Here is a 23,710-nt window from a genome sequence, read left to right as displayed (position 1 = left end):
TGAAATTGGACACTGTGGTTGGATTAACAAGAAGTTTATCTTTAAAATGGTGTATAATACTTGTATGTTTGAGGAATTTTAATTATGAGATTTCTGTTGTTTTGAATTTGGCGCCCTGCAATTTCACTGGCTGTTGTCGAGGTGGGACGCTATATCCCAGAGAAGTTAAGGTCAGACTGAGATAATTACTACCCTGAACAGCATAGAGTATGGGTAAAAGAGAAAACCCACTCCGAAACTCTTTTGGTATTTTTTTTCATTAGTCCACTGACACAGTCCCACAATGCTTTTTCATGTCAGCAGTCAAGTTCACATGCTATTGGACTTTCAAGAAGCAAACGAGTCACCGGTCACATCATCATGACGACACAAAAACCAGATTGTTTTTTTCCCCTTCAAGTTCGGGAGTCTTACATGTGCAGGGACTTCTGTGCCTTGGCAGCCTCCTCCTTGGAGCTGTATCGAACCACAGCGTTTCCCTGGGTCAGGAAGAGGTGGAATGTGATGAGGGGGCCGTGCTGCATGCACAGCGTCCGCAGGGTGGAGCCGTCTATCTGGGGGGTGAGGTTCCTCAGTACCAGCCAGCTACTGGTCCTGTTGGAGCTGTCTGTGCTCCAGGTTGTGCCCTCTGAGAGAAACAGAGAAGAGAACATGATCAGTCAATAGTCAGGTCCACACAAAATATAAAGCAATCATTTTTGGTCAATAACTTGTCTTCTATAGATGACAACATATTTGTATGCATGTTGTCCATTGTTTTGTCTATGGATGTTCTTTTTTGAAAAACGACATATTTGCATTGTCTCATGTAAGCACTTTTACCTCAGTGTGACCTTAGAACTCATGTCAAAATAAGGTCACACAGTTTAGGTTCTCTTTGAAGCCATGACAAAAGTCCTTTAAGTCTTATCTGGTAAGCTGCAAGACTTCAGTTTGACAAAGGCCTCTAACCACAGCGGGGTGTGTATTGCTCCACCTTACTACAGTGAGTGACGAGGGGAGAAGAGCTCAAAACATAGTGGGGGCGAATCACACTCTACAACGAACACACCTAAGAACATTACACGCCTATGTGGTGTTCGACACTATGCTTCTTTAGGTAAATGTGTCAAAAACATTATGTTAGGGTAGGGTGTTGACAAAGCACAAGGCAGTGTAGTGGAACATCTAGGGTCAGCTCAATTCCAGATTCAATGGTTTTCAATGAGCATCAAGTCATGAATTGACTTTAAAAAAATCAAATCTCAAAAACGACTTACTCCAAACCCCTGATCACAGCATTCATTGATTTTCCTCTACTAGGTATATTACCAGGTTTAAGTCTTTCCAGTCTTCTTACAGAGCAACTCCCCCGGTCTATATTTCAGGCTGAGGAGTTGTACTGTGGCATCTCACCTGAGGTGTATGAGCTGCTCCAGCCTTGGGCCAGGCCCAGGGAGTTTCCTCCCCAGGTGGAAGAGGGCTTGGCGGGGTTGGTTAGGCCCGGAGGTGGCCTGGAGGGGGCTGTGTTGTTGCGGGGCCCCTGGGGGACCTTCCACAGCTCGTGGGACAGAGAGGCCTGGGAGGGGTGGGAGATGGGCCCCGGGGACCAGGTGGACTTCATGTCAGATAGTTTACCTGAGAGAGAGGAACCTATGAGATACTGTTGTAGAGATGGAGACCCTCTGTGGAAGCCTATGTTCTATGACAGATTGAGGTAGTTTATGTAGGCCTATAATCTGCTATTAGAAAGATTGTTAGACATCTAACTTTGGGCAGACACAAAGTTTTAAAAAGAAGCCCCACATTAACACTTCAACAATAAACCTCGGCTGCATGGGTTTATATGTTTCATATCGGAGATCGCATTGAGGACTACAGGAAACATGAATGTAAAAACAGAATGCGGGTCACTCAGACATTTAAAAAGGGGACATTTTTCAAGTATTCATAGCAATTCTCAGTGGGTTGCTTAGCGGCAACAAAAATGTCACGTCAACACATGCTTATGAAAAGGGGTCTAGGGCCACAACATTCAAAGTATTTCTTGATTCAAACACTGAAACTTAATTCCATGAGGAGTACAACGCAATCACATCGTGGAGCACTTGATACACCAGCACTGGGTAGTTGGTAGTAGGATTCAATTAGGCAAAGGAAGGACCTATCTACCGTAACACTCAACAAACACAGACCACACACAAACAATAGGATAAAGGTGTGTTGCTATGGTGGTAATTAGGGGAAAGGAGGGGGGTCAAGCATGGGGACCATGGGTCAAGGGGTCAGCATGTCCACATAGGAGGCTGGAAGGGGGGGCTGTGGTCTGTACCTGCACTCTCCTCATCCGGGGAGGACAGACTGAAAGAGCTAGTGTAGCAGCCACTGACTGGCCAGTCCGTGGAGGGGGGCAGAGCACCGTTCTGAGGCGGTGAAGGAGGGGAGGAGCCTAGCCGTGGTGGCCCATTGTTATGGACAGAGGGGGTGGTGGGGAAAGAAACATGTACAACTTGATTTAAAGAAAGTGTATAAATACAATAGGGCCTGTGCTACTGGGTGGCACGGTCACAACAAGTGAGGTAGTACTGTAACCCCTTCAGTGTCATGGAAAGGAATAGGATATAAGCTTAAAGTTGTCAATACAGTGAAATGTCAATACAGTAATACAAGTTAACACCTGTGAGAATCAACAGCAGAGACCTGCCCTGTTAATGAATGTATACAGTCTATTTGACGATCCGGGCATCTTAACAAAGCCAACTAACTCCAGACCCTGTCTCCCTGATAGACCCCCTCCTCACCTCCGCTGCGGTCCCGGAGCAGGTAGCGGTTGACGTCCTGGATGTTGGTGTTGATGGTGGGGCCGCTGGGAACACTTCCTGGGGTCATGTTGGGGTCATTCTCAGGGTCAATGTTCTGCAGGCCCTTCCAGGGCACGCCTGGACAGAACTCTGAGACGACAACATGGAGGACAATACAGTCAGTACATTGGTTATTTAACATTTAAAAACTCACATGTGGTGGGGAACAATTTAAATGTGTTTATCTTTCTAAAATCAAAACAGTTTAGAAGAGTTTTAAATCTATTTTCTTTGTCCTCCATCAGTAAAGTGTGTCAGGATCACGTGTGAAATAAAGTTTGATCTGATTGAAAGGGAGTTAGGAATGTCGGTCTTCTCTACCAACCTGGGGGCCAGTTGATATTTGTTCCGTTGGTGATCTGGTCCTTGGGGCTCTTTCCCGGTCCCTGGCCCCAGCTGTCAGGGGGAACCAGGGGGGAGGTGGGGGACTCAGACCCACCCATCATACTGTAGGGGCTGTAGGAGTCATCCATGTGGGGGGGCTTTCCAGGGGGGCCCAGATTAGAAGCAGCAGAAATGGCACCTAGGAAAAGTCAAAGGAATTCATTAATTAATTTGACATTTAAAATACATACAGTACCAGTCAGAAGTTGACACATCTACTCATTAATGGGTTTTTCTTTATTTTTACTATTTTCTACATTGTAGAATAATTCTCTCAACCAGCTTCATGAGGTAGTCACCTGGAATGCATTTCAATTAACAGGTGTTCCCTGTTAAAAGTTCATTTGCGTTCTTAAAGCGTTTCAGCCAATCAGTTGTGTTGTGACAAGGCAGGGGTGGTATACAAAAGGAAGACCCAGAGTTACCTCTGCTGTAGAGGATAAGTTCATTGTTACCAGCCTCAGAAATTTCAGCCCACTAAGGCACTGCATCGCAGTGCTAGCTGTGCCACAAGAGATCCTGGTTCGAGTACAGGCTCTGTCGCAGACAGCCTCGACCGGCACACAATTGACCCAGCGTCTTCCGGGTTAGGGGTGGGTTTGGCCGGCCGGGAAGTCCTTGTCCCATAGCGCTCTAGCAACTCCTGTGGCGGGCCGAGCCCATGCACGCTGACAAGGTCGCCAGGTGTACGTTGTTTCCTCTGACACATTGGTGCGGCTGGCTTCTGGACTAAGCACGCATTCCAGTAGGTATATCTCACTTGTCACCCCCAAAGCCAATTCCTACTTTGGCCGCCTCTCCTTCCAGTTCTCTGCTGCCAATGACTGGAACGAACTACAAAAATCTCTGAAACTGGAAACACTTATCAACCTCACTAGCTTTAAGCACCAGCTGTCAGAGCAGCTCACAGATCACTGCACATAGCCCATCTATAAATAGCCCAAACAACTCCCTCTTCCCCTACTGCATTTATTTAGCTCCTTTGCACCCCAGTATTTCTACTTTGTACACTCATCTGTCAAATCTACCATTAGTGTTTTAATTGCTATATTGTATTTACTTCGCCACAATGGCCTATTTATTGCCTTTACATCCCTTCTCACCTCATTTGCTCAAATTGTATATAGACTTATTTTTCTACTGTATTATTTACTATGTTTGTTTACTCCATGTGTAACTAACTCTGTGGTGTTATATGTGTCGAACTGCTTTGCTTTATCTTGGCCAGGTCGCAATTGTAAATGAGAACTTGTTCTCAACTAGCCTACCTGGTTAAATAAAGGTGAAATAAAATAAAAATATTAAGCAGGCATTGTGTCAAGAAGCAGTGTGGCTTGGCGGTGTTGTGTTTCGGAGGACGCATGGCTCTCAACCTTTGCCTCTCCCGAGTACTTACGGGAGTTGCAGCGATAGGATTAGACTAACTACCAATTGGATACCACGAAATTGAGGAGAAATAGGGATGGAGAAATGGGGATAAAAAAATACATTGCAGCCCAAATGCTTCAAGGTTCAAGTGACAGACACATTGCAAGATCAACTGTTCAGAGAAGACCGTGAATCAGGCCTTCATGCTACGGGGTGGTAATCATTTAGGCAGGTTACCTTCGCTTCCATGGGCACAGGGACTATGGTGGTCTGCTTGAAACATGTAGGTATTACAGACTTGGTCAGGGAGAGGTTGAAAATGTCAGTGAAGACACTTGCCAGTTGGTCCGCTCATGCTTTGAGTACGCATCCTGGTAATCCGTCTGGCCCTGCATTTTTGTGAATATGACCCGTTTAAAAGTCTTGCTCACGTCGCCTACCGAACATCTGGTGCTCTCATGCATACTTCAGTGTTACTTGCCTCAATGGGAGCATAAAATATATTTAGCTCATCTGTTGCCTGTAATCCATGGCTTCTGGATGGGATATGTAAATACGGTCACTGTGGGGACGACGTAGTCGATGCACTTGCCGATGACTTCGGAGGTATACTCCTCAATGCCATTGGATGAATCCCGGAACATATTCCAGTCTGTGCTAGCAAAACAGTCCTATAGCGTAGCATCCGCTTCATCTGACCACATCCATATTGAGCGAGTCACTGGTACTTCCTGCTTTAGTTTTTGCTTGTAAGCAGAAGGATAGAATTATGGTCAGATTTGCCAAATGGAGGGCAGGGGAGAGCTTTGTATGCATCTCTGTGTGTGGAGTAAAGGTGGTCTACAGTTTTTTTCCCTCTGGTTGCGCTGGTTTTCCTCTAGTGACATGCTGGTAGAAATGAGTTAAAACGGATTTTAGTTTGCCTGCATTAAAGTACCCAGCCACTAGGAGCGCCGCTTCTGGATGAGCATTTTCTTGTTTGCTTATGGCCTTATACAGTTGCTTGAGTGTGGTATTAGTGCCAGCATCGGTTTGTGGTGGTAAATAGACACCCATATAGATGAGAACTCTTGGTAGATAGTGTGGTATACAGCTTATCATAAGGTACTCTAACCTCAGGCGAGTAATACCTTGAGACTTCTTTAATATTAGACATCGCGCACTAGCTGTTATTGACAAAGGCACACACCCTCACCCCTCGTCTTACCAGACGTAGCTTCTTGTCCTGCCGGTGCATGGAAAATCCCGACAGCTCTATATTATCCGTTTCGTCGTTCAGCCCCGACTCGGTGAAACATATTACAGTTTTTAGTGTCCCATTGGTAGGATAACCTTGACCGTAGGTCATCAATTTTATTTTCCAATCATTGCACGTTGGCCAATAGAATGGAATGGGGGTTTACTCACTCGCCTACGAATTCTCAGAATGCTGCCCGACCCCCGCCTCCTTTTTCTCAGGCTTTTCTTCACGTAAATGACAAGGCTTTGGGCCTGTTGCTGAGAAAGTAGTATATCCTTCGCGACAGATATGTTAAAGGATAAAGCTTCTTCCAGTTCGAGGTGAGTAAATCGCTATTCTGATGTCATTTTTCGGTCATAAGAGACGGTAGCAGCAACATTATGTACAAAACAGGTTAAAAAATAAGTTAAATGCAAAAAAACAAACAAATAGCACAGTTGGTTAGGAGCACGTAAAACGTCAGCCATCCTCTCCGGCTCCATTCTACTTACTACAATGACACAACACACCTCCAGGCTGTGTAAGGGCTATTTGACGAAGGAGGAGAGTGATGCATCAGATGACCTGGCCTCCACAATCACCTGACCTCAACCCAATTGAGATGGTTTGAGATGAGTTGGACTGCAGAGTGAAGGAAAAGCAGCCAACAAGTGCTCAGCATATGTGGGAACTCCTTCAAGACTGTTGGAATAGCATTCCAGGGGAAGCTGGTTGAGAGAATGCCAAGCGTGTGCAAAGTTGTCATCAAGGCAAAGGGTGGCTTCTTTGAAGAATCTCAAATATAATAACATATTTTTGATTTGTTTAACACGTTTTTGCTTACTACATGATTCCATGTGTTATTTCATAGTTTGTCTTCACTATTATTCTATAATGCGGAAAATAGTAAAAATAAAGAAAAACCCTTGAATGAGTAGGTGTCCCCAAACTTTTGACTGGTACTGTATATAGATGTCTCAGCCACTGGCGTACAAAAATACATAAATGACAATCAGAGGCTTAAAAACATGACAAAGTAAGAGTGGTTGTCAGTGTTGCTCTTAGTGGAGTATGGAGGGCAAAAGGAACACTGGGTCGCAAGGATACATCCAGATTAATAGCAACACGAGACATCATTTGAGAAATAGATATGGATTTAAATAGTCATTTTAAATGTCAGACACTAAAGAGAAACAATTGATTTCATACTAAATACTTCCAGTTGAGATTTCCCACACCGTTTTATCACTGAGATGTGTGGAAACATACAAAAGCATTCGAGTAAAGACGCCTGTTTACTGGTGCAAGTTGATTACTATAAGAAGGGCAGAAGAGCAGCTTGATGTTCACGCTACAGTGGGAGAGGTTAGGGGATGTGGTGTTTGTGGCTCACACGTTATATTTCCAGTGTTAACGTGTCTGTTGTGAGTGACAGAAACCCAGAGAATGTCTGTGTTGGCTGAGAGAGTTGGTGTGAAATACTTTAATGTTATTCAGAGCGAGTCAACTGAAAGTCACTATTTCTTAAAAGAAAGCGACTAAGTGAGCAGCAAACCCAATTTTGCTATCGAGAAGACTAATAGATTGATTTCTTATTTGACAGCGTGTATATTTATTGCCCCTTGAGGGAAAAACAGAATTGAATGGGACTTTGTCATACAGTTCCTAGTGTTCCTCCTACCGTGCTTATTGAGGTTGGCCTCCATGTGGGAGGAGTTTCCAGAGAGGCTGTCCATGGAGTTGGGGTGGGTCCACTGGGACAGACGGGACTGGGGCTGGGGAGGCTCCTTCATGGACAGGCCCCCCACCTCCATGCAGTTTACATTCATGTTTGGATTGAGTCCAGCTAAGAGAGAAAAAAAATCTAACATTGAATACACAGCTCAACACAAACCAGATAGATAAAGTAGGACATTGCAGGGACTTATACTGACGTATATAAGGCTTACTAGTTATACAAACAGCTTGTTTGTGAGATGTAGCGAGAGCGTAGGGGCTGAAGGAGTGCGTGTGTGAGTGACAGTGTGCATGTAGGACCTGTGTGCTGGACTCACAGAGGGGGTAGGGGCTGTAGGAATTGGGAGAAGAATGCGGCTCTTTGGTGTGCAGGTCGGAGAGGCCCGGAGCCTGGGGGTGGCCTGGGAACGAGTCCAGGGCTGATTTGCCTTGGCCGGGGTGCAGGCCGGAGGAGGAGTGAGAGCCGGGGGGCTGCTGCTTCATCAGCAGGGCCTGGTACAGCTGACGCTGGTGCTGTTGGATCTGCTGCTGCATGTTATTGATTGTACGTGCAACCTGGGGGAGGGGGGCGAGAGAGCGAGTAAGAGAGAAAGAGGGGGACAAAGGAGAGAGAAAGAGTGTGGGGGCATAAGGTTACAATGACCAAGTCAGACCGTGGCATGACTCCTACAATCAGCACCTCATCAACAGTCACTTTATCTGGTGGGAAGACTGCCTTTAGTGCAGCGGTTCACAAACTAGGGTTCTATGAAAATGGGGTCAGGTTTGTCTCTCAAAATCATTGTAAATGTGTTTAACCTTAAAAATCTAAATGATTCAAAATCTAAAAGTATAAATTCAACCAGAGTGCCTTTAGGTCGTGGGAAAAGGCCGCACTTGACCATTGCAATCATTCTCACGGCCAATGAATAAGAAACCACACTATAGCAGAGACTGATGTTACCGACCGCAATCGACATGGTGAAAACAATGTGTGGGGAAGCAGAGGCACAGAAAATCACATCAATACCTTTGTCAGATAACACTGAATTGATGCTATAGCTAGCAATCAACAGGAAACTGACAAAGACTCAAACTCCCCACCTTATTCTCTCCAAATGGACGTTAGCCGTGAGGGCCGAGATGCATTTTGTCAGGGGATGCTATTCCCGACATATAGTTCTGTCTCACGATTCCCGAGCATGAAACAGCACGAGTGATGTTAAGCGTGGCGATATTGACGAAAAACTGATTCCACTCTTATGAATGAGTCTCCCTCTACCATATGGACGCATTGTATGATACAACCACTGAGTTATAATAGGTACACCGAAAGCAACTGGCGGCAAAAGAGGTGAGCGCAGACCTCTGATATGCAGCAGGTAACTTCGATTGTAAAATACATTGCGCGCGCCTGTTCACAAAACTGTGTGGCGATATGGGATCAGAGCATGACAATGTTCCATTTCACGCCGAGGCTTGGTGGTTATCGAGGGGGAGTGTTGGAAAGATTTTTTTGAATTAAGAGGAATTGTCATTTGCAATGGATGTAAAAACAGACTTTGATGAAAATAAAACGTGTCTCCTTGCCTATGTAACAGACATATTTGATATTTGGGAAACTGAACGCAATCATGCAGGGCAAATACAAAAAGAAATGATACAGATGAGTGACCAAATCAGCCAAATCCGTTTGTGATCCTGGCTCAGTTGACATATCGGTAAGTGAAAAGGAACAGCTGATGGAGCTGTGACCGTATGTTGCAGACAACGCATTCACAGGTCACTATTGAGGAGTTTTGGTTCCTGACAAAAAGGAATACAGTGTCGCCTCCCTCCGAGCATTAGAACTCATAGCACGCCCATTCAGCGCTCTCGTCTGCATTAAAAAACTAAATCTCTCTCCTGTCACATCCAACCTGGATCGATGAGGTGCGCACTGTGGACCACGCCCCTTGACTTTGAGAAGCTCAGACGCGACATGTATCAAGTACACCCATATCATTAGTGGTGGTGAGATAAGATCAATGACGTCAGACAAATTTGTAATTGACTCTCACAGCCCCACATGAAAAAGTACTTGATGGCGAGTTGAGAATAACAATCAGAAATACGGTTAGAATGTTTTGCAATTGACTGCCATAGCCCCAATTAAAAAAAGTAAACATTGGCTGTTAACCACATGGTTGGGGTCATGAGAATTTTCAGATATCAAAACGGGGTCGTGTGCCAAAAGCATTCGGGAACCCCCTGCTTTAGTGTCTTATCACAGATTATTTTAAACAAGTTCCACATTTGCAAGAAAAAAAAAAGGAACCAACCACACAAACAACGGACTTCCGTAACTACTTCTCCATCCATACAGTCTAGAGAAATAACACGTTGCACAAACCGGAAATGCTTTTGTCAAACACATTTCTCCTGCAACTTTCAGTAACCATATCCGGTCTATTTCAACACTCACACACAATACAATGTATAGCTACGGTATTATAGATTTTTTTTTTTTTAAATCGTCATTTTTTACTTTATGTCAATGATCAAAACATGTGTAAAGTGATTGCATATGTTGTAGCTTAGACCCTATTTGATATAATATTTGGTGTTTGAGTTGTGCCCTGCCATTGGTTGAGACGCCATGCTCTTCAACACAGCGTGGATGTTCTAAAATGGGAATACATTTGACATGGCAACTTTCAAAATGGTAGCACAAACATGGTTGGAGGTCCACACATCAGAATGTTGACTTGAATGGGAATATCAGTTTTACATTATACTGTTAGTCTTCCATAGGAAACCTATTGAAAAAAAACCAAATAATAGAACAGACATTTATGTTCACATTCGACGGTGGGTGGACCAGCGGCCATCTTTGTCGTAGTAATTGGAAGTAAACGTTTCAATTCAAATGTCAATGATGTACCAGCTAAATTGCACCGGTTTGAAGGGATATGTCCATTCTGTTTCTATGATTGAAATTACACACACCCTGTTTCTCAATCGATTGCGGGCACAGCTAAAACCTCTGACGTCAAATAGGGTCAAAGCTACAACATATTCGGAAATGCAACAAACAAAAAAAATCGGAGTTCATGCGGTTTTAGATCAACGACGGTAAAGGAACATTTTTTTTGTATACTTTACATTTTTCAAGAAATTATAAAATAGTTTGCAAGCGTTTAAATGATATCAAACTCAACGGTTTATCTTCTCCAGTGATGAAGACATGGATGTAGGTAGGGTGGGGTATGCAAAATGGGTCAACTTTGAGGACCTCCATCTTCTCACTTTCTGACCACTTGTACCATGGGCAAATATGTATGGAAAGTTTAGTTCAAAATCAAAAGGAGTGCGGTCAAAAAGTGATTGAAATCAAATGGAACGAGACAGAGGGTCACACACAGAGATGAGAATGTATTGGGGTTGAAACAGGGGCCTCTTACTTGCTGCTCTTGTTGTCTGATGGGACCGGAGACGTTGCGCTGAGCTTGCATCATCTGCTGCTGGATTTGTAAACGCTGGTACGCCTAGAAACACACACACAGAGAGTGCGAGCGCGAGAGAAAGAGAGAGGCAACGCGAGAGAGGGAGACAAAGAGAGAAAGGGTCATCATCTTATCCAGGGTACCCCTGAGGGTGTCCATAAAATAAATACAATAAGAATAGCCCATCCTGCCTGGTTCGATTAGTACGAACCCTGTTTCTAATGCAGACCGGCCCATCCTGCCTGGTTCGGCTAGTACGAACCCTGTTTCTAATGCAGACCGGCCCATCCTGCCTGGTTCGGCTAGTACGAACCCTGTTTCTAATGCAGACCGGCCCATCCTGCCTGGTTCGGCTAGTACGAACCCTGTTTCTAATGCAGACCGGCCCATCCTGCCTGGTTCGGCTAGTACGAACCCTGTTTCTAATGCAGACCAGCCCATCCTGCCTGGTTCGGCTAGTACGAACCCTGTTTCTAATGCAGACCGGCCCATCCTGCCTGGTTCGGCTAGTACGAACCCTGTTTCTAATGCAGACCGGCCCATCCTGTCTGGTTCGGCTAGTACGAACCCTGTTTCTAATGCAGACCGGCCCATCCTGTCTGGTTCGATTAGTACGAACCCTGTTTCTAATGCAGACCGGCCCATCCTGTCTGGTTCTGTTAGTACGAACCCTGTTTCTAATGCAGACCGGCCCATCCTGTCTGGTTCTGTTAGTACGAACCCTGTTTCTAATGCAGACCGGCCCATCCTGTCTGGTTCTGTTAGTACGAACCCTGTTTCTAATGCAGACCGGCCCATCCTGTCTGGTTCTGTTAGTACGAACCCTGTTTCTAATGCAGACCGGCCCATCCTGCCTGGTTCGGCTAGTACGAACCCTGTTTCTAATGCAGACCGGCCCATCCTGCCTGGTTCGGTTAGTACGAACCCTGTTTCTAATGCAGACCGGCCCATCCTGCCTGGTTCGGCTAGTACGAACCCTGTTTCTAATGCAGACAGGGGCCTTTGGCTTTCACTCACCATTTGCAGTTGCTGAAGTTGGTACAACAGGGTCATTTGTTGAGGGTTTATTGGTGAGGTTAAAAGTGCAGGGTTCAGACCAATGTTTTTTGCAGCAAACTGCAAGAGCTGTGCTTGAACCTGGAGGGGAGGACAAGGTGATAGAGAGAGGAGATGAGAGTTGGTCAGAACACCTCAAAATATCTTCAAACAGAGTAAAGGAGTCATGAGGAGAGCCTGGGGGACAGAAAACGAGGTGGTGTGTGTGCGGAGAGAAACTTGGCTGAGGTATAGTGTATGCATGTGTGTGTGTGTGTACCTGAGGGGTGAGAAACTGAGGCACTTGAGCGCGTAGACTAGGCTGGGAGGAGCCGAGAGGCGGCACTGGCGGCTGAGGAGGCTGCTGCATGGCCCGGGATAGTGCTGCTCCACTACTGCCCAACATTCCACTCTGCATCTACACACACACACACACACACACAAGAGAGGAAATGACTAAATGTCAATAAGAGTTGACATGGCAATCACTCAATCCACTCATTCCCTACAGACAGCCGATGAATAGGATGTCCCTCAATACACAACTCTGGTATTTGCTCACAGTCTCAGAGAAACCACAAACAAAGACACTACTCTAGTGATCAGCTTATTTCTCCACCACTTTCCAAATCATCCAGGGTCCATTTGAAAGAAAATAGTTGAAAACCTAAGGTCTACCTTATCGAACCACTTACCAATACTGGAGAAACTGGCACATTTGGAGTGCATTCAGTTGGATTAAATGGTGATCGTGATTAAATGATAGTGCTCTTTAAATGCCTCCCGCAATATGCCAATAAAGGAAAATGGGACACAGGTCACGTAAAGAGAATTTTGTTCAGTGTCAGGCAAGAAGTTGTTCAATTCAATACTGTTATGACAGAGTTACAATGCTTTGTTGGGCTTTCAAGGACTCTTATTTTCTATTCAATATCAATGGGCTCTCCATGCAAGGTTACTGACGTAACGACACTTGAGACAGAGTGGTGGCAAGCTGAATGGAATTCTCAACTACATCCAAAGTGTTTTCTCGAGGCCCCTCTATTCTCCAGCTCCTGGCAATGGGTTCGCGTGTGTGTGTGAGTCATGTAAGCATAATGTGTGTGTGGGTGCTACTGTATACAGTAAATGTGTTTGTGGGTGTTAGTGTATAGCTAAACTCAGCAAAAAAAGAAACGGCCCTTTTCAGGACCCTGTCTTTCAAAGATAAACCCTTTACAATGAAGATCTGTGAAGTTAACTTCATTGGGATAGGTGGCAGTATTTTCACATCCGGATGAAAAGCGCACCCAAAGTAAACTGCCTGTTTCTCAGGCCGAGAAGCTCGGATATGCATATAATTGGTAGATTTCGATAGAGTGTTTTCTAAAGTTTCTAAAACTGTTAAAATTATGTCTGTGAGTAAAACAGAACTGATATGACAGGCAAAACCCCGAGGACAAACCACCCCCCCCCCAAAAAAAAAATTCTGCTTGCCACTGTTTTCAATGGCTAGAACTTTAATTATAAGCCCAAGTCCTCCGAAATTGCTTCCACTAGATGTCAACAGTCTTTAGAAAGAGTTTCAGGCTGGTTTTTAGAAAAATGACCCTAGAAATTTTAGTTTTTCTAGGTGGCTCCCCTTTTGGCTTTAGTGTTTCCAAGCGCGTGGAAGAAAGCGCGTTCCTTGTTGTTTATCTCCAGGAAAGACAATAACGATTCTCAGTCTTAAATTGTATCGTTTATTTGCGTATTAGGATACCTAAGGAATGATTGTAAACGTTGTTTGACTTGTTTGGAAAAGTTCATTAGTAACGTTTGGGATTCATTTTGTATGCATTTTGACGGAGGGAAACTGAGTGGATTATTGACTGATGCGCACCAGCTAAACTGAGTTTTTATGGATATAAAAAATAACATTATTGAACAAAAGGACCATTTGTGATGTAAATAGGACCTATTGGAGTGCCAACAGAAGAAGATCAAAAGGTAAGGCATTTTTTATATCGCTATTTCTGACTTTCGTGTCGCCACCTGCCTGGTTGAAAATTATTGTTATGCATGTGTGTGCTGGGCGCTGTCCTCAGATAATCGCATGATGTGCTTTCGCCGTACAGCCTTTTTGAAATCTGACACCTTGGCTGGATTAACAAGAAGTTAAGCTTTATTTTGACATATATTTACAATTCTGTAGTTTGAATTTGGTGCCTGCACTTTCAATGGATGTTGGTCAGGTGGGACGCTACCGTCCCACCTATCCTAGAGAAGTTAAACACTGTTTCCCATGCTTGTTCAATGAACCATAAATAATTCATGAACATGCACCTGTGGAACGGTCGTTAAGACACTAACAGCTTACAGATGGTAGGCAATTATGGTCACAGTTATGAAAACTTAGGACACTAAAGAGGCTTTTCTACTGACTCTGAAAAACACCAAAAGAAAGATGCCCAGGGTCCCTGCTCATCTGCGTGAACATGCCTTAGGCATGCTGCAAGGAGGCATGGGAACTGCAGATGTGGCCAGGGCAATACATTGCAATGTCCGTACTGTGAGACGCCTAAGACAATGCTACAGGGAGACAGGACGGACAGCTGATCGTTCTCGCAGTGGCAGACCACGTGTAACACCTGCACAGGATCGGTACATCCGAACATCACACCTGCGGGAAAGGTACAGGATGGCAACAACAACTGCTCGAGTTACACCAGGAATGCACAATCCCTCCATCAGTGCTCAGACTGTCTGCAATAGGCTGTTGTAAGGCAGGTCTACCAGACATCACTGGCAACAACATCACCTATGGGCACAAACCCACCATCGCTGGACCAGACAGTACTGTAAAAAAAGTGCTCTTCACTGACGAGTTGCGGTTTTGTCTCACCATGGGTGATGGTCGGATTCGCGGTTATCGTTGAAGGAATGCGCGTTACACCGAGGCCTGTACTCTGGAGCGGGATCGATTTGGAGGTGGAGGGTCCGTCATGGTCTGGGGTGGTGTGTCACAGCATCATCGGACTGAGCTTGTTGTCATTGCAGGCAATCTCAGCGCTGTGCGTTACAGGGAAGACATCCTCCTCCCTCATGTGGTACCCTTCCTGCAGGCTCATCCTGACATGACCCTCCAGCATGACAATGCCACCAGCCATACTGCTCGTTCTGTGCGTGAATTCCTGCAAGACAGGAATGTCAGTGTTCTGCCATGGCCAGCGAAGAGCCCGGATCTCAATCCCATTGAGCACGTCTGGGACCTGTTGGATCGGAGGGTGAGGGCTAGGACCATTCCCCCCAGAAATGTCTGAGAACTTGCAGGTGCCTTGGTGGAAGAGTGGGGTAACATCTCACAGCAAGAACTGGCAAATCTGGTGCAGTCCATGAGGAGGAGATCCACTGCAGTACTTAATGCAGCTGGTGGCCACACCAGATACTTACTGTTAGTTTGACCCCCCCTTTGTTCAGGGACACATTATCCCAGTTCTGTCAGTCACATGTCTGTGGAACTTGTTCAGTTTATGTCTCGGTTGTTGAATCTTGTTATGTTCATACAAATATTTACACATGTTAAGTTTGCTGAAAATAAACACAGTTGACAGTGAGAGGACGTTTCTTTTTTTGCTAAATCTATGTGTGTATGTATGTGTCACAGACGGGATCCGAACCAACATCTTAACAGTAAATCACAGGAAGGGCTACCTCATTACGAGACTTTGATCCTGACTCCTGTCCTCTACAGGTGCAGCGCATGCCTTTCACCCCCCTTACCTGTCTGTTGTTTAAGTTTTGCATGTTGAGCCCCGGGGAGCCCAGGGCCAGCCCAGGCTGCAGGTTGTTAACCAGGGGGAGCTTCAGGCTGATGGGAGAAGGCAGAAACGGTGAGGGGGAGGCGTCATCTGACAGACCACCGTCCTGCAGCCAGGGAGGGGAGACAAGATCAGTCAGTCAGTAAATCATTTCAGTTAATCACTTTTTTTGTATGGCACGTTTTACTAAGGGTACTGTAAACTTCTCATAATCCCAACCCCGGTAATAAGAAAAAGTGGGACTGAAAAACTCAAACAAGACCTCTATATTTTCACCATTCTTTTTCATTGGCACGTGTGTGTGTGGTTTAATCCTTCGTCAATGGACATGCCTTTCACTAGCTGTCTTTCTATTGTATGGACAGAACTTCTGTTGATTCCTGATAGAATGCTAGTGGCATTCATATAGTACCTTGTCTAGGAATGGGCTGCGGTCCGAGGAGGGGTCTTTGGAGAGGGCCTGGGGACGGCAACCCAACGGCTTGTTCATCCCGTTGTTGTAGTCTGACATGCCCATGCCATGCTTGTCCAGTTCAGTCTTCTTCTCCAACAAAGCGCCTTGGGAAAGAGAAAGGTCAGATAAATATGGAATACACACACAGTCAGACACACAGTCAGACACACACACACACACACACACACACACACACACACACACACACACACACACACAGTCAGACAGAGGGAAAACCTACTCATGGCCTGGTCCAGGTTCATGTTGTTGCTCTTCAGAGCCTCCTCAGCAGGATCCCTCTGTAACACAATGACAACACGAGACACCAAGTCAGCGACAATCTCAACTATACAACACATTAACTACATGCTTGACACAGTTGAAGTCGTTAGTTTACATACACTCAATTAGTATTTGGTAGCATTGCCATTAAATTGTCAAACGTTTTGGGTAGCCTTCCACAATAAGTTGGGTGAATTTTGGCCCATTCCTCCTGACAGAGATGGTGTAACTGAGTCAGGTTTGTAAGCCTCCTTGCTCGCACACGCTTTTTCAGTTCTACCCACAAATTTTCTATAGGATTGAGGTCAGGCTTTGTGATGGCCATTCCAATACCTTGACTTTGTTGTCCTAAAGCCATTTTGCCACAACTTTGGAAATATGCTTTGGTCATTATCCATTTGGAAGACCCATTTGCGACCACTAACTTCCTGACGGATGTCTTGAGATGTTGCTTCAATATATCCACGTAATTTTCCTTCCTCATGAAGTCATCTATTTTATGAAGTGCACCAGTCCCTCCTGCAGCAAAGTACTACCACAACATGATGCTGCCACCACCGTGCTTCACGCGTTGGGATGGTGTTCTTCGGCTTGCAAGCCTCCCCTTTTTCCTCCAAACATAACAATTGTCATTATGGCCAAACAGTTCTATTTTTGTTTCATCAGACCAGAGGACATTTCTCCAAAAAGTGCGATCTTTGTCCCCATGTGCAGTTGCAAACCGTAGTCTGGCTTTTTTATGGCGGTTTTGGAGCAGTGGCTTCTTCCTTGCTGAGCGGCCTTTCAGGTTATGTCGATAAAGGACTCGTTTTACTGTGGATATAGATACTTTTGTAACTGTTTCCTCCAGCATCTTCACAAGGTCCTTTGCTGTTGTTCTGGGATTGATTTACACTTTTCGCACCAAAGTATGTTCAACTCTAGGAGACAGAACGCGTCTCCTTCCTGAGCGATATGACGGCTGCGTGGTCCCATGTGTTTATACTTGCCTACTATTGTTTGTACAGATGAACGTGGTACCTTCCGGCGTTTGGAAATTGCTCCCAAGGATGAACCAGACTTTCTTTCTGAGGTCTTGGCCGATTCCTTTTGATTTTCCCTGGATGTCAAGCAAAGAGGCACTGAGTTTGAAGGTAGGCCTAAATCCACAGGTACACCTCCAACTGACTCAAATGATGCCAATTAGCCTATCAGAAGCTTCTAAAGCCATGACATCATTTTCTGAAATTTTCCAAGCCGTTATAAGGCACAGTCAACTTAGTATATGTAAACTTCTGACTGACTGGAATTGTGATACAGTGAATTATAAGTGAAATAATCTGTCAGTAAACAATTGTTGGAAAATTACTTGTGTCATGCACAAAGTAGATGTCCTAACCGACTTGCCAAAACTATAGTTTGTTAACAATACAGTTGAAGTGGTTGAAAAACGAGTTTTAATGACTCCAACCTAAGTGTATGTAAACTTCCGACTTCAACTGTACATACATTTAAATACATGGATTCTGAAACAATTTGAAATAATTTCAAATACTGTGCTTGACTGAACATGCCTGGCTTAATGGACAAAATAATCACAAAACTGTAACCCCCCCCTTCCAGGAGGCTGGAGCAAAAGTAATTGAAATATATCAAATAGTATTTGAAACCAGGTCTGATTCTGACATTGCAAAATGTATCACATTCATACCGGGAAGCCCATGTCAGTGAGCTGCTTGATGAGACGGTTCATGATCCAGGCTTCGTCTGGCTGGTTGCCCATCTTGCCCTTGGGCGGGCCCTTCTTGGGTGGCTGGCCCCACGAGTTACAGGAGGAGCTGCTCTCCTGGGAGGCGGGGCTGTTCCACATTTCTCCAGCGTCAGCATCCCATTGGCCAGAAGACATGCCCATCTCCTCCTCCCTCCCGCCTCCCCAACCGTCTTGCATAGATTTGAGGGCTGGAAGAGGAGCAGCGCAGGGTAAATGTGAATATTGTAGAGTTGAATACTAAGTAAAAATGATTTAATAAGTGCCTTCTTGTAATATAACTAGTTCACTGAAATCTGACTGCAGCGCCAAACAATAGTCTCAAGCTAACCTTAGTATCTGTGTTTCTGCTGAACCAATATACTGCAGTCTTTGGAGTCTAACCATAGCACGTTGACAAGCAAGAATTTAACTGTACCATGTGCATGGGACCAATACACTTTGATTTGAGTTTTGACTGCTTGCAAAGATAAAGGGCAACCCCTTTACGTGCAATTGGCAATGCAACCACTTGGAGGCAGTATTGTCACGCAAGTCCCTCCATTTCTTGCTTGCCTTCTTGTATAACAATTATTTTAAAAGCACAAACAAGAATTGCCAAATTGATCAAAGCATGCAACCAGGGAAACCTCTAGTGACAATGTTATTCAAGACATCTAGAAAAGCAAATGCTTAACAGAAACATTCAGATGCATACAAACACAATAGAGTATTATTTTTGTTGTTGTTTACTGATAAGATGAGTGAGTGTTGACCATGTTCATATACCAACGGCGTGTGGTCCTAACCTGGCTTGCAGGGTGCAGGTCCAGAGGGTCCGTTGTTTCCCCTCCTGTAGGGTCCATTGGGCTCGTGCCCCCCATCGCCCCAGCCTCCAGGAACACCAGGGGGTTTGCCCCAGGCAGAGGTGCCGTTGTCCACTGCAGGAGAGGGGCCAGCGGGCTCCCCCCACGCTGGCTCTGGCTTGGGCTGCTGGACACTAGGCAGCTCCCCCCAGCCTGGGAGAGGAGAAAACATATTTATAATGTATGCTTTAAAGTTGTGTGTGCAACACTTTATTGCAAGTATATTTCACTTACAAGACCAACCAAACAGTGATCTGACATATTGTTAGCAATTGCAGTCTGGCAGTCTAGTTTTACTGCCAACTAACTGGTTCCATTACTGATGAAAATGTAACCATAAAACTACTGAGGAACAGTGTGTGCTTGCTTCCATTCATTCACTTGCACTACACCCCGTTCTACTCTCAATCCTCAGGCTTTTCCTCTGTTTTACGAGAGCCAAGTTGTTAATCAGAGGCAGTATTGCTATGTACCAAATGGCACCCTATTCTCTATATAGTGCACTACTTTTGACCAAGGCCCATAGGGCTCCGGCCAAAAGTAGTGCACTATATAGGTAATAGGGTGCCATTTTAGACGTAAGCATAGGTTGACGCGGTGCCATGATGCTGCTCTATATAGTCAGAGGGCTTTTAGGCTCTGACAGAAAAGTCTGGCCAGGAGAGGGGGAAGGCAGAGGAGGGAGAGAGGAGCAGAGGGAAGGCAGAGGAGGGAGAGGGAGAGAGGAGCAGAGGGAAGGCAGAGGAGGGGAGGGAGAGAGGGAGCAGAGGGAAGGCAGAGGAGGGGAGAGGGAGAGAGGAGCAAGGAGGGAAGGCAGAGGGAGGGAGAGAGGAGGGAGGAGGGGAGGGAGAGAGGAAGGCAGAGGAGGGGAGGGAGGGAGAGAGGAAGGCAGAGGAGGGGAGGGGAGGGAGAGAGGAAGGCAGAGGAGGGGAGGGAGGGAGAGAGGAAGGCAGAGGAGGGGAGGGAGGGAGAGAGGAAGGCAGAGAGAGGAGGGAGGGAGGGAGGGAGAGAGGAAGGCAGAGGGAGGGGAGGGAGGGAGAGAGGAAGGCAGAGGAGGAGGGGAGGGGAGGGAGAGAGGAAGGCAGAGGAGGGGGAGGGAGGGAGAGAGGAAGGCAGAGGAGGGGAGGGAGGGAGGGAGAGAGGAAGGCAGAGGAGGGGAGGGAGGGAGAGAGGGAAGGCAGAGGAGGGGAGAGGGGGAGGGAGAGAGGAAGGCAGAGGAGGGAGGGGAGGGAGGGAGAGAGGAAGGCAGAGGAGGGGAGAGGGAGGGAGAGAGGAAGGCAGAGGAGGGGAGGGAGGGAGAGAGGAAGGCAGAGGAGGGGAGGGAGAGAGGAAGGCAGAGGAGGGGAGGGAGAGAGGAAGGCAGAGGAGGGGAGGGAGAGAGGAAGGCAGAGGAGGGGAGGGAGAGAGGAAGGCAGAGGAGGGGAGGGAGAGAGAAGGCAGGCAGCCATGACTGTTTAACTCCTGGCCCAGTTCCCAGACCCTCTTGTCCGAGCTGGCTGAGTCCACTGAGGAGCCCTGTAAGCAGGCAGACTAGAGCAGTGTGTGCCAAGCCTTGCTGATCAGTCTCTGGTTACTGGGGTTGTACATAGAGAAACAGCAGGGGGCACTGGTCTCCCTCATCCATAACCTTTTAGCGAGAACAGTGCCTTCCTGCCAGTCAGCTTTCACTGAAGCTTTTGTCTTTGCAGTGGGGTGCCTTGAAAAGCCCTGGCATTGTGCATGTACAATAATGCTGAGCGCTTAGTGCTTTTTGAGGTCGGTTCGGTTTCGATTATACACATTTTCAATTCCAATAATTTTACATTAAATGCACTATGCATTCTGTGGGTTAAATGCTGTAACACACAATAAAACAATAAAGTCCCATGATGGTAGTGAGTGTCCATTACTGCTTATCACCATATTAACTATTAACCTTCATTCACATTACATCACAAATATCTCACTTGTTGTGTATATTAAAATGTGTTTTATTTGATGACTATTATTTAATTCCAAGTCATTATCTCATCTCTACAGAGCTGCTGTCTATTCTGTCTGACAAAAATCACTATTTTAGTAGCTCTTCAAAGTAAATAAGGCATGACTGCTGAATACCAACTATCAATCATTTAGATCATGCACTTTCAGTTCGAGAACTTGCTATGCAACTGCTCTCCGTCCCTCTTGATCACACATTCTTCTGTCTCTTATGTAGCAGGCGTAAAAGAAACAGACCGGACAAGTAGGCACGCAATGGATTATGGTCATTGTAGGTAATTACCACATGGTAACTCCCTACCACGTCGCACAGGTCGGGCTTCATCTGTTCCATATCTAAAGAAACTGCGCTGTGTGCGCATTGAGCTCACAGAAAACCCCAAACAAAATGGAATTTAAATAATTGAGCCATATCGCTCAATTAGTTGTTTAAAAATGATTAATAAAACATTTCGGTTAAATCGCACTGCACTAATATTCAATGACAAAATATATACTTGAACGTTGGATATTTCCTTAGACATACGACATAAGTCTCTTACTTGCAGTTGTTCCAGTATAGGTTAATCACAGGGCTAATACCACAATACATTACAGCGGTGCATAAGAACCAGTTTAACAGACATTTCAGACAGTGAATGGGGTCAGTTTCTTACCTGGGTTGGCCATAGGTGGTCTGCCCTGGGGTCCTCCGCCCTGGTGCGGGGCGGCGGTGTTGGCGGATCCATTGTTGTTGCCGTGGTGCTGGCTGTGTGGCGGGGGCTGTCCGTGGTGCAGGTGGTGGTGGTTCATGTGGTGGTGATTGTTGTTGCTAGGTGGGACGGAGGAATGGTTGTTGTGGCTGTTGTTGACGGTCAAGCCTCCGCTACTCTTGCTGGTTGGCGGCTGGGTGGGGTTGTTGCCTTGGTTACCGTTACCTCCAGTGGGGTTGTTGCGGTCCCACATATTCACAGTCTTGTTGTAGGCGCTGGGGTCTCCCCAGGTGGATGTGCCGTCATCGATCTCCATCTTGCGGCGGATGGAGGGAGGAGAGGGTTCCTCCCAGCCGGTGGGCTCCATCGCTGGGTCGGGTTTGGCTCCGGAGCTCCCCGGGCCCCAGCCGGGGTTGGAACTCTGCCTTACAGATGCAGGGCCGCCCCAGGACCCCATGCTGCTTCCTCCTGGTCCACCTCCTCCACTATTGCAGTTGGGGCTTTCTTGAGGCTTGGAGCCCCATCCTGGCGAAGGACCGTTGGGGCTTTCCTGGGGCTTGGAGCCCCATCCTGGTGCTGTGCCGTTGGGGCCTTCCTGGGGCTTGGAGCCCCATCCTGGTGCTGTGCCGTTGGGGCCTTCCTGGGGCTTGGAGCCCCATCCTGGTGCTGTGCCGTTGGGGCCTTCCTGGGGCTTGGAGCCCCATCCTGGTGCTGGGCCGTTGGGGCCTTCCTGGGGCTTGGAGCCCCATCCTGGTGCTGTGCCGTTGGGGCCTTCCTGGGGCTTGGAGCCCCATCCTGGTGCTGGGCCGTTGGGGCCTTCCTGGGGCTTGGAGCCCCATCCTGGTGCTGGGCCGTTGGGGCCTTCCTGGGGCTTGGAGCCCCATCCTGGTGCTGGGCCGTTGGGGCCTTCCTGGGGCTTGGAGCCCCATCCTGGTGCTGGGCCGTTGGGGCCTTCCTGGGGCTTGGAGCCCCATCCTGGTGCTGGGCCGTTGGGGCTTTCCTGGGGCTTGGAGCCCCATCCTGGTGCTGGGCCGTTGGGGCTTTCCTGGGGCTTGGAGCCCCATCCTGGTGCTGGGCCGTTGGGGTGCTGGGTCTGGGTCTCCCCCCAGCCACCAACTCCAACAGCAGGGGCAGGCTTCGACCCCCAGCCACTCCCATTTCCTCCACCCCCTCTGGGGCTGTCCTTCCACCCTCCTCCTCCTCGTCCATTTCCTCCTTCTCCTCGTCCATTTCCTCCTTCTCCTCGTCCATTTCCTCCTTCTCCTTCCCACATGTGGCTGGAGGACCCATTCTTCTTCACCTCGGCCGGTTCTCTCCACTCTCCACCGTTGGAGCCGTTGGATCCATTGGAGCCATTGCTGCCACTTCCATGGCCAGAGCCCCAGCCATGGGAGGACGACTTGGGCCCCTCTCCCCAACTCTGGTTCTGCTGGGTCTTGGCTGGCCCGTCGTCCCAGGTAGGGGAGGACTTCTCAGGGACACCCCAGGATTGACCTCCACTCTTTGGACCATTGTTTGTGGTGTTGGGGCCTTGGGCCATGGGGTCCCCCCAGCCACTGACGGAACCGTTGGGGGCCTTGTTGACAGGCTGCTCCCCCCAGCCTGAGGGTTGAGGGCCTCCCCAGCCTGAGGGGCCCTCGCTCTTGCGTCCGGAGCCCCCTGAGCCTGGCCTCTGAGATGGTCCCAGGTTGGGGTTGGCTCCCCCGTTCCGGGGGTCCGGTGGGGATCCGGAAGAGGGGCTGTTGGAGCCCCTCCAAGTGTCCCCTCCACCGCCTCCCCTCATCTCGCTGGTCTTCCTCTCGTTGGCGGCACGCTGCTCCTCCATCTCCCAGGAGGTGTGCTGGCGGACAGGCGTCTGGCCCCAGCCTGTGTTGCAGAGCACAC

General features: G+C 47.2%; 1 protein-coding gene across 1 annotated transcript in view; it reads right to left on the bottom strand.

The window, feature by feature from the left end:
• Positions 1-23,710, bottom strand: part of LOC106564661 (trinucleotide repeat-containing gene 6C protein) — a 74,497-nt gene that overhangs the window by 8,346 nt on the left and 42,441 nt on the right. Inside the window, 15 exon segments of the mRNA XM_014130854.2 lie at positions 415-628; positions 1,396-1,617; positions 2,781-2,930; positions 3,166-3,363; positions 7,493-7,657; positions 7,866-8,103; positions 10,971-11,054; positions 12,030-12,149; positions 12,328-12,465; positions 15,789-15,932; positions 16,239-16,384; positions 16,522-16,579; positions 18,253-18,500; positions 19,098-19,307; positions 21,791-23,710. Coding sequence (XP_013986329.2) covers positions 415-628; positions 1,396-1,617; positions 2,781-2,930; positions 3,166-3,363; positions 7,493-7,657; positions 7,866-8,103; positions 10,971-11,054; positions 12,030-12,149; positions 12,328-12,465; positions 15,789-15,932; positions 16,239-16,384; positions 16,522-16,579; positions 18,253-18,500; positions 19,098-19,307; positions 21,791-23,710 — 4,255 coding nt within the window.

This window comes from Salmo salar, chromosome ssa12 (genome assembly GCF_905237065.1).
Source record: "Salmo salar chromosome ssa12, Ssal_v3.1, whole genome shotgun sequence".
NCBI classification, from domain to species: Eukaryota; Metazoa; Chordata; class Actinopteri; order Salmoniformes; family Salmonidae; genus Salmo; species Salmo salar.
The sequence above is the reverse complement of the archived record's forward strand: the minus strand, read 5'-3'. Positions and strand labels throughout refer to the sequence as shown.